This window comes from Humulus lupulus, chromosome 3 (assembly GCF_963169125.1).
Source record: "Humulus lupulus chromosome 3, drHumLupu1.1, whole genome shotgun sequence".
NCBI classification, from domain to species: Eukaryota; Viridiplantae; Streptophyta; class Magnoliopsida; order Rosales; family Cannabaceae; genus Humulus; species Humulus lupulus.
In genome coordinates this window covers 18,834,627-18,844,771 of record NC_084795.1, presented here as the reverse complement: position 1 = coordinate 18,844,771, position 10,145 = coordinate 18,834,627, and the positions used below count along the sequence as shown (strand labels likewise).

Below are 10,145 nucleotides of genomic sequence, written 5' to 3'. Positions count from 1 at the left end.
TGGATATGACGATCAGAAGGATATTAGATAAGATTTCTGCCAAGACACTAACTCATATTCTATTCCTGAGATTTATTAACAAGATAAAAGAAATGGAACTCAACAGAAGATTCTCTATTAGCATTCCAGTAATCAATCCTATAGATACTTCAGTGAAACAACAAATGATGACAAAATTCAGCAATTCCCAGTTATTTTGTAGATAAAACAGCAAGCAACGCACACACGAAGAATCACAACTTATAACATATCTCAACAATAGATGTCGAAGGCCAACTTTTAGTCAATAATCAAGAATGACTTTCATATTGTAAAGAGGGCATGCAATCCAACCACCACAAACAGAAACAACTGTGATAACAAATCTTCCCTGTGTAAAACTAAGATCAACATGACCTGCAATCCACATAGTTCTAAGCCGTACAGTCTATGTGCGCAAGCAAGAAACAAACCCCACAAAGCAGAAAAGATAAATAGAGAACAGAAAACAAATGACCTCCCATAGTATATTAAACATAATAAGTTTTTAGAGTTAATATCACAAGCCAACGAAGCAATTGTCTTGAAGGGAGGAAAGGGTAAAACAGCTATTGAATAAACGGGATAACCAGCTGCAGGGCATTAGGAATCAAACCCCACAAACTTTATCCTCATTTATATGTTACTAAAACTTACTAATTGTTTTTACCTCACAATACGAGTAATACCTAATCCATTTAGCTGTAGGAAAGTATTTGATAAAAAAACATCTTTCCATCCTGTCCACCAAAGTAAAACTTACTTCTAAGCCACATATTGGTCATGGAGCCATCAAGATCCAGAGAAAGTGATGTAGATGCACATAGATATCCAAGGATTGACAGTTCAAAGTCCAGGGCATAGATGCTGTGAGCTTACGAAAACATGCTGATGAAGGTTGGGTGGTGAGATCAAATTACTCGGATGGCATACGTCTCCTCTTTCCATAATCAACATCTCTTGAGCGAGGGCGTTGATGATCTTCAGGCATCACTCTGGACCTGCTCCGAGGTCTAGATGAAGATTGCCCTCTGTCCCAATCATCCTCATTATCCAAGTCACGCTCTCTTTGACGATGATCTCGGCTGTGCCCATCTTTTTCTTCCCTGTATCCATGCTCCCGCTGCTCCTTTTCAGATTTGTTCCAGTCCTGGTCTCTTTCTTCATGATGCCTCCGCTCAGAGTTCCCTAACCGGTCACGGTCAGATCCTCTTTCTCTTTCCCTGGAAGCAACACTTGATCTTACTCCTTTTTCATTGTTTGCTTCTCCATACCCATACTCAGAAGCACCATCCTCACCACCATAGCTTGATTCCCTGGTCCTTCGACCTTGTTCATCTCCTCCCCATCCACCCATGCTTGTGTCATTCCACATCCCTGCATGATGCCCATCCATGAAATGAGTACCCATCATACCCATTCCATTATTTGCCATACCCCTGCCAAAGAAGGCTGGGTTTACATGTGGAGCCACCGCAGCTAGTCCCATTGCATTAACTGCTGGAAATGAAGAAAGCATTCCAGGGAAAGCAGGTCCTGGAAATCCTCCATAACCACCTCCTCTACCCATATATGACGGATCAAACCCAGAACCCATCATGCCCTGTGGATTCATCATCCCACCAGCAGGACCACCAAATGCATGTCCTCCAAGACCCTGCCCATATCCACCTGCTCCACCAGCATTACCTCCAATTCCAGCATTGCTCCCAACCATGTTCTTAGCACTCATTGCCCCTCCCCTTCCCCTCATTGACCCTCCACCCCCTCTGTTTATTCCTTGCCCACCTCGTCCCCATCCACCCCTTCCAAAATTCCTCCCACCAGTATCTCCACTTTGATGGCTCTGATTGCCTCCTCTTCCAACACCATCATTGACAGGCCTTCTTCCCTGGGGTGGTTGAGACTGATTCTGGGCTTGATTCTTGCTTGCATAAGCAGCTCCCATCTGCTTAAGTGTTTGTGAAGTAGCAAATGCCACAACACAAGCTCTCCCATTGAAAAAGTGACCGTGCATTCCTTCCTTGCATGCAGTAGCTGCTGATGAATCATAAAACTCAACTTGACAATATCCTTTTGATTTACCGCTGGCTCTTTCATCAAAAAACTTAATTTCCTTGACTCTTCCATATTGAGATAAAACATTTTCAAGTTCAGCATCAGTTGTCCACCAATGCAGTTCTCCAACAAACAGCATAGCTGAACCATTCTCTATTGGTGGCCTTATCAGATTTTCATTAACCACAGACCGGTTAACACTTGCATCCACATTGGTTTGATTAGCAAGCATCGGAGGACCCCCTCTAGTAACAATGCTTTCAGAATTCAGTGACAATACATGCTCATTTGCAACTTTTACAGGAATAACAGATGAATCAACTCCTGTACCATGTGGCATCAAAGATCTTTGAAAACCCATTTGTCTGACTTGAGCATCATTAGTCATCTCCATAATTCTTCCCTTTTCTGAAAATCCAACTTTTGATTTATTATCAACTGCAAGTCCCTCCTTCTGGCCAGGAAATTGAGAACTTGCACTAGAATATTTTCCATCTGCTGAAACACCTGGAATATTCAGTTCTCGAGAGACCCCAGTTTCGTCTCTTGGTACGGGAATATTAGTTTTCTGAGCTTGGAGCCCTCCATTGCTGACACCACCAGGAGGAAGTGGTGCCTCAGACCGGTGCAACTGCATGAAACCATCTCCAATGTTAACATCATTATAGAGATCATCGTATTCATCATCTTCTCCCATTGGTTCTTCATCTGCAAGAGCAGATATAGCTCCACTACTACCCTGATCCTGGAGCTTTTGCGGTCCTCCATAATCCTCATCTTCGAAATCCATTTGCTCTTCACTCATTCAATCCATTAAGGCTGACAAAGTGAGATGAAAATAAAGACTGATAAATAATAACTCCATCTATATGATACAACATAAGCAAGAATAGAACAAGACAAAACGCTTCATACAGCACACAGGTATATGAACACAAAATCTGTATAGTTACATGGCTCTACTCATAGAAAGATGGTGATAAAGGATAATATTGCACATTCACAAAATTCAACTTAAGACCAAAACTAGAAACAGCTAAAGAAGTAGACAATAATGAAAATCGAGTTAATAAGCATGTGAACTTGAAAGATCTGATAGTACTGCAATAAATATGACCTTTTTGTTGTTTTTTCTGAAACTTACTTAAGAAGCACACGAAGTTCAAAATTTTCCCACACCCACATCAAGAACAAAGCTCCAGTTTATAGTTAACAATAGCTTCACCTCTCTACCAAAAACCAAAAAATCCTTGAAATTTAACCTCATAAAGTCAGAATCATAACCATACCGGAAGAAACAAAAATAATAAAGGATACTAATCAATTCTCACTTCACAATATTGGGAAATTTACACACACATATACAACATCCCTCACATAAAATTGACGAAAAAACATAAATATTTCCAGACCCACATCGTAAAACATCATGAATCCTAAGAAATCTCAATACCCAAATCGATAATCCGAGAAAACAAGCAAATCAAAGAGCACCCAGCTCCCATCTCCTCCACAAAACAAAGAAAATTGCAGAGACCCACTTACCAACCAACACTTTTCGAGCATTGAAGTCAGTATCAAATCCATAACTTAGCAAGCAAGAAAAAAACAAAAAATAATCACAATATCAGAATAGATTGGGTTGGATTGGATTTTACTATTGATTTGCTTGTGGTAAGTAATCTTACTGTCGTTTTGTTTTGGTTTTGTCTGTCTTGTGCTCTGAGACGAATTAGAAGCAACTTTAATTTGGTTGATCAACAACAACAGTAGGTATTCTTTATCCACTAGTATTATAATTACTTTATTCTAATAATAATCGTATTCCTGCTCAGGGTATCGTACAGGGAACTGAGCAGAAACCCATGTGGATTTTTAGACTCTAAATACGCGTCTTACTGTTTTCTTTGCAGAGAAATGGGCTTTAAGCTATGCCCTTGTATGTTATATAAAACATACAAAGATAAGCTTTCATTTTCAGGTTTCAACTGCTAAAAACATTGACCATTGTTTCTGTTCTTTTTCTCTTCATATTCATAACTGTTGACTTTTAGAACAGCCTCCCATCTCATTCATTCCTATAAAGCCTACTTGTAAATTGTAATACAATATAAAAAATGTTTTAAAAAAAAAAATAGAATACAAACTGTTTTAAAAATAAGATTTTCAGTAAATTTATCATTTGCTTTTAAGACAGAGGGTAAAATAGTAAATGTACCATCATTTTCACATATTTTGTATTTTCATTTCTTTTTCTTGTCTACTTATAAAACATAACTTTAAATAATAGTCACATGAGAAAAGTACCTAACACAATATTTGCATTATTTTTATTTTAATATATGTTAAATCATTGGTAATTAAAAAAAATCTCTATTTTGAACGTATTAATATTTCTGTTAAATAGACAAATATTGGAATTTAATTCTCACAGAAAATTTAAATCTTGTTTTTTTTTTTGTTAATAATAAAGTACTAAAATATAATCTTTGTACAATTTAATTTCTAGACGTATTTACTATCCTAAAATAATAATATATGACTTGATTAATATACATGAAGAAAATTGATAGGTATTGCAATTTGCACATTTGAGTGAGTTGATTGGTTTACCAATTTATACAGTGATGTGCCATAAATGAAAAAGCGACATGATATGCTTATAATATAGAAATATATTGTAAATTGACATTAAACCTGCAAGATTTGAACTACCACTAACTTACATAATCTATATGTATAGACATTTAACCAACCAGATTAAAAGGGTTTTTTTTTTTGTGTAAAACTAAAACTTCTTGTCACAAAAAATAGATATATTATTCTTTTATTTTATTTTTATTTTTAAAAAAAATCTTTTTTTTATGGAAATCCTTTTCATACTCCATTCCATCATCAGATTATTGAAGAAGACTATCTTTTCTTTTTCTCTTCGTATATTTGAGTCTCACATCAGTGTATTGGGAAGAAGCTAAAACAAAAGACAGAAATCTATAATGAGAAAAGGGCAATTGCACTAGTTGAAAAATGTTTAATTTCTAAGATCATCATGCTCTTACATGAATATGAGTTCTGCAGAAACTGTACCAAAAAGACAAACAAATTGATAAACAGATTTCCTAACTCAAACATAGTAATACAAGTACAATGAATTGAGCTTAATTGTCAACTGTCAAAAAGATTAAGAATAATCTTAACAATCTTCTATGGCTAAACTAAAACACCAAAAATGCAATTCAGCCCCAAAAAACTTTACTTGGAATTGGATAATGATTCTCATCTGATCTTCTAGGGGCCACATGTACTTTTTCCATGCCAGAAACATTATTAGTCCACTTCCTATTGGCTTCTGGGTCATCTGCAACTTCCTAAGAAATTAATGAATGGAAATCCAGTTTTCTTACAAATGGAATAAATCACTATATTGTACACCACCTCTCTCACAGCATATGCATAGTGCATACACATGATGAAGCCAAGGAAACATCAGGATGTGAAGTAAAAGTCATGCCCTCAAGAGATGGAAGTGACAAGGCAGTCCTTAAGATGTTCTTATGAGGAAATGCCAGTCAAATTGATTTTTTTCGTATCAATACATCCCCTTGAAGACGGGATTGGTTCGACATATGCTTGCGCCGTACTCCTCGTACTCTGCTTTTGTATGACATGCCTGTATATGGTGGAGATTCAAATTTCAGCAACTAAAATACTATTGCGGGAATGGTAGTTCATGCATTAGATCAGAATCATCTTATTTCTTTTATCTTTCTGCGCTAGGGGTGGGTTCATGGAAAATTGGGGAAGGAGATTCAATCCCTTTTGTTCTCAACAATTATCATCAAGTTAAAATATTGTCACTAGTTAATCTATTCTAATTAAATTCCAGACTTCCAACCATCTCTCAACAATATCACACCACACCCAACCCAACTTTAACTAATATAATAATTATTCATATAAAAGTTCCATATATTAAATTGATGTTCAAATAAACATTTGATGGAGTGAAAGATAATACCAGCACAAAATTATAATCTTAAATTTTAATAAATTCATACCGCAAAAAATTCTGGTGTTGATGCAAGTACAGAGCCTCCAAACCAGACTGCAAATCTCTGGATGGGGTGGCTGACAACATTGACTTCCACAGGTTGCGACTGCAAGCCACAAAAAACATTAAAAATTGAACTCCAAAACTACCATTTTTACTCACCATAATGTTAAAAGAAAATTATCATGTAGGCTTACTCTTATTTCTCCACCAAGTCGAGCTTCAGATGCAACAACTCGGGCATCAACAATCTTTTTTAGATCCCGTTGCAATCTCCTATGGAAGTCCCTGAACATGGTTGAGCCTCCAGACAACACAATATTCTGAATTTTTAATCAAAACAAATTATAAGCAAACAATTGGTTGGATAAATTATAAACCTGCACCGAATAATCTAATGATCACAAATTGACACATTACTGACTCACAGCAGATCAAATGGATGTCAACCACAAACAAAAGGTGGAAAATGCAAAAACTTAAAGAATTAAAAATTAAAGAAACTGACTTATCACAACGTAATGTGACAAGACAGTAAATATAGTGCCTATAATTTAAGCTGCCACTTGAGTGTAACTCAAGTGGTTGGGTGTGTGTTGTCTTGTAACTAAGAAGTGTGGGGTTCAAACCCCAGCTGGGCTAATTTAACAAGCTACTAACTGTTTCTTATTTAAAAAATGTGAGAATTTAGGCTAACCAATGCATTCCCACATTGAATATATCTACCCCGCAAATTGTGTACAGTGTAATCTAATTGTTTCCTTAAGGAGCATGTTATCTTAAGAATAACTTTGTATCATGTCTTCAAAGTTTGCTCACCTTATACAAAGCCCTCCTTGTGTCAATTGGTGCTGACTGAATGCACTTGTCTATGACAGCTGGTAAAGGAGTAGTGTACTCGGTGCTATATATCTCAGGATTGAAGAACACCTGATATAAACAGTGGCAGCACATTCATGATAATGGTTTATGAGATAAATAATATTATATCCTGAAATTTAAAGAAAGAGAAGGAACAAACTTCTGGCCCGAGAAATCTTTCATAGCCAATATCACAAGAGTATGGTGCCCCTGTCTTTGGTTTAATGCCTCTCCATTGTTTAATATACTTCGATGGCTCTTTATCATGTTTATTGAACTCCTGGAATCATCAAATAAATGAGAGGTACCACTGTCAAATGAGTCCAAGTCAACAAAGTCTTTTTAGTCAGAAGAAATGTATTAAGAAAAAATCCGAATTTAAATTTATCAACATCTCTTCAAGATGAAAGTAAATGAAGAAACCTTGACAATGTCAGAACTTGTATAGCAATATGTTTCCTTCACTTTACGTGCTACTTCAAAGGAATCTTCTGGCGGAACATTTTCTCCTCTTTCCTACATAAATATATATATATATCACACTCAGATGTAATATACATGAGTCTAAATTGGTAGAACAAATTCAAGTTATTCATGCAATCCAATCACAATCACAAATAATAAGAATGACAGAAATAGAACAAAATGTGCAACAGTGTATAATGTGTATTCATCTCAAACAATATGAATGAAAGTCAAATGAAAAACATACCCGCATAAGCTGCTGCACAAAGAGCGTTACATCTTTCCCAGAAATAGGAATTGACTTAATGCTACTCCCAATGACATAACCATCAGCAACAGGTACAACATGAGTAGCGCCATCCCCAACATCTACTACAACTCCGGTCATCTCACACTATAAAACTGTAGGTCAGTCTAAAAGGGTATGCACACACATTATGCAATAATAAGCACAAATCAGTACATACAAATTCAGAGATAGATAAAAATTTAATATACTTGTTGACCTAACCATACTGGGTTTACAAACAATCCAAATCTTTTCTCTCATTGCATAGAGCAAATGTGACCTAAATAACCATAGCAAATTTACCAACAATCCAAATCTTTGTCATCGTTGCATAAAGCAAATGAGAAACAAAAGAAGTTAATAGTCACTCAGATCTTAAACCAGCCAGAATGGTTATTTAGAACAAATCAGTACATACAAGGATGTGAACCAATAAGAGTACAAATTTATTATATGATTAAAAATTATCTATTGGTATCCAAAGACAAGTCTTAACCCGCTAGTGCCCTTTGCAGGAATGCTATATATTTAAGTATCTAACGAAACACAATCTTTAAGATATTAGAATCATGCCCTTCCCCTTTTAGCATCTTCAAATTCAGACATTCAATTATCATTCTAAAGGCATTCAAATATATGAATGAAAATTGAGGAGGGGTTTGGTTGGAGTGAATGAAAATTGAGGAATAGGAATGGGAAAAGGAATGAAATAAAAATTAATATGAATAAAAAAAATTATTAAATTCACCAAAATGGTAAAATGGAATGACTTTTCAATATTCTAAGATGCAACCAAACAAAAAATTAAAATTAAAATTGATTCATTTACACTCCATTACATTACCCCATCCAAACATCACCCTTAGTGAACTGCCTACATTTTTAAAATGAGCAGCTGAAAATATTTGCTCCAAGCCTTTACTATTTGTTTCCTAAATAGAAATTTAACATAATTATTGAATTTCAAACCAACCTTAGACGTTGTGTAACCAGCCGCAAGAGCAAGCACAGAGTTCACCGCAATGTAAAGCCCGGGAACATTGAACGTCTCAAACATAATTTCACCAGTATACTCACGACTCTCCGGTGCAGTCAATGGGCTCTCAGTCAAAAGAAAATAATGGTCCTCTGGATCACAACGCAAATAATTAAATATACACTGCTGCCAGAACCGCTCCATTGCATCCCAATTATCAACTTGCCCGTGTCTAATCGGATAGGTAAGATTATAAGTACTGCTAGATCGAGATTTTGCAAGCGCCTCATCCCCAATAAAGAAATCAAGATCGGCCATAACACCAGCACTGTGCTGCGCTAACCAATTGGCCTTCGAGGAAGTTCTCGATTGATTCAAAAACGATTCGTTTACAGCAACGACACTCGGCACAATGAAGCAAGGCTCCACATTTCCAGCAAAACCCATCTTAGTATAGCTGCCATCACAGAAAGAAAAAAATGCACAAAACCCAATTGGGTTATTTTATCAAACAGGCGGTGTGCACAACGTAATACCCACACAAAAACGAAAAACGAAAAATAACCCAATGAATGCATTTCTTCAAATACGTATAGGTTGACTGGAATTTTTAAATTACCCGGTGCCATTGTCGATCACCACGGCGGGGCGTGAAGCGGCGGGGTCCATAATAAAACGAGATTAAGTGATGTTGGTTTTGGATACGGCGATGAAAATGGATCTGCAACTGAGATCCTTTAAAGGGTGTAAGAGAAACGATCATGGTCGTGAAGGGCGCTTAGAGAAGCGCAAAAACGAAGAAGATGAAGAAGGTGATTGAGATTGAGATTGAGATTGTGATTGCGACAGAGACTTGAAACTAAAGCAAAAGCAAAGACTCAACGGAAAGCTTGGTAGCTTAGAGTAAATAACAGCTTCTCCACCCATTTCAACGACGACTGCACAAACAGAATCCACCGTCTCTAATTGAATTCATCATCATTGTTTCTGTGCCTTCGGTTCTCTCTCTCTTTTCTCTTTTTTTTTTTTTTTTTTTTGGTAATTTTCTTTCGATACTTTTCTTGGAAAACAAACAACGACCCACCACCGACCGACCCCTCTCTCTCTCTTTTTAGATCGATATGTCTGTTGTTTTATCCAATGGTTTGAGTTTGACGCATACGACATCGTTTAAAGACCGTTCTGATTCGGTACCTGAGGGGTGATGATTCGGGTGAGGACAGTCGTATGTAGGGTGGGACCCGATTGGACGGTAATAATAAATTGATGGAGCTGCATGGCATGATATCATACACTTTTTCTGGTCAAGTTCAAAAGGCATTCTCTCCTCTTGGCCCCATTCTACGGATGTACTCAACCAATAACAAGTACTAAGTACTAACATTCATACAAGGTGACTAACCAATAGGAGGAATCCACATCAGCTC

At 36.6% G+C, this 10,145-nt stretch overlaps 2 protein-coding genes across 6 annotated transcripts; both read right to left on the bottom strand.

The window, feature by feature from the left end:
- Nucleotides 1–483: 483 nt before the first annotated feature.
- Nucleotides 484–4,019, bottom strand: LOC133822258 (uncharacterized). Of its 5 annotated transcripts, XM_062254532.1 has the most exons (3): nucleotides 3,765–4,019; nucleotides 3,622–3,665; nucleotides 484–2,895 (listed from the first exon to the last, which is right to left on the bottom strand). In XM_062254532.1, the coding sequence occupies exon 3, from the start codon at nucleotides 2,879–2,881 to the stop codon at nucleotides 935–937; it is 1,947 nt and encodes a 648-aa protein (XP_062110516.1). In that variant the 5' UTR covers nucleotides 2,882–2,895; nucleotides 3,622–3,665; nucleotides 3,765–4,019; the 3' UTR covers nucleotides 484–934. The 5 variants fall into 5 exon arrangements, with proteins under 5 accessions (XP_062110516.1, XP_062110521.1, XP_062110515.1 ...); XM_062254537.1 differs by lacking the exon at nucleotides 3,622–3,665 and having other exon boundaries at nucleotides 3,735–4,019; XM_062254531.1 differs by lacking the exon at nucleotides 3,622–3,665 and having other exon boundaries at nucleotides 3,765–4,018.
- Nucleotides 4,020–5,070: 1,051 nt separating this feature from the next.
- LOC133822257 (actin-related protein 3) lies at nucleotides 5,071–9,805 on the bottom strand. The gene is made up of 9 exons (XM_062254530.1): nucleotides 9,338–9,805; nucleotides 8,716–9,175; nucleotides 7,701–7,847; nucleotides 7,412–7,504; nucleotides 7,149–7,268; nucleotides 6,947–7,057; nucleotides 6,325–6,450; nucleotides 6,135–6,233; nucleotides 5,071–5,746 (listed from the first exon to the last, which is right to left on the bottom strand). Exons 1-9 carry the CDS (start codon nucleotides 9,385–9,387, stop codon nucleotides 5,666–5,668), a joined length of 1,287 nt encoding a protein of 428 aa, XP_062110514.1. The 5' UTR covers nucleotides 9,388–9,805; the 3' UTR covers nucleotides 5,071–5,665.
- Between the last annotated feature and the right edge of the window lie 340 nt (nucleotides 9,806–10,145).

Bases quoted from the DNA above. Each gene is read 5' to 3' on its own strand.
- LOC133822258 (XM_062254537.1), bottom strand. From the start codon at position 2,881: ATGAGTGAAGAGCAAATGGATTTCGAAGATGAGGATTATGGAGGACCG.
- LOC133822257 (XM_062254530.1), bottom strand. From the start codon at position 9,387: ATGGACCCCGCCGCTTCACGCCCCGCCGTGGTGATCGACAATGGCACC. The intron at 9,176-9,337 runs GTAATTTAAAAA...CTGTGATGGCAG, and splicing joins GTGATCGACAATGGCACCGG to CTATACTAAGATGGGTTTTG. The intron at 7,848-8,715 runs GTTGGTTTGAAA...ACAGTTTTATAG, and splicing joins CTGGTTACACAACGTCTAAG to TGTGAGATGACCGGAGTTGT.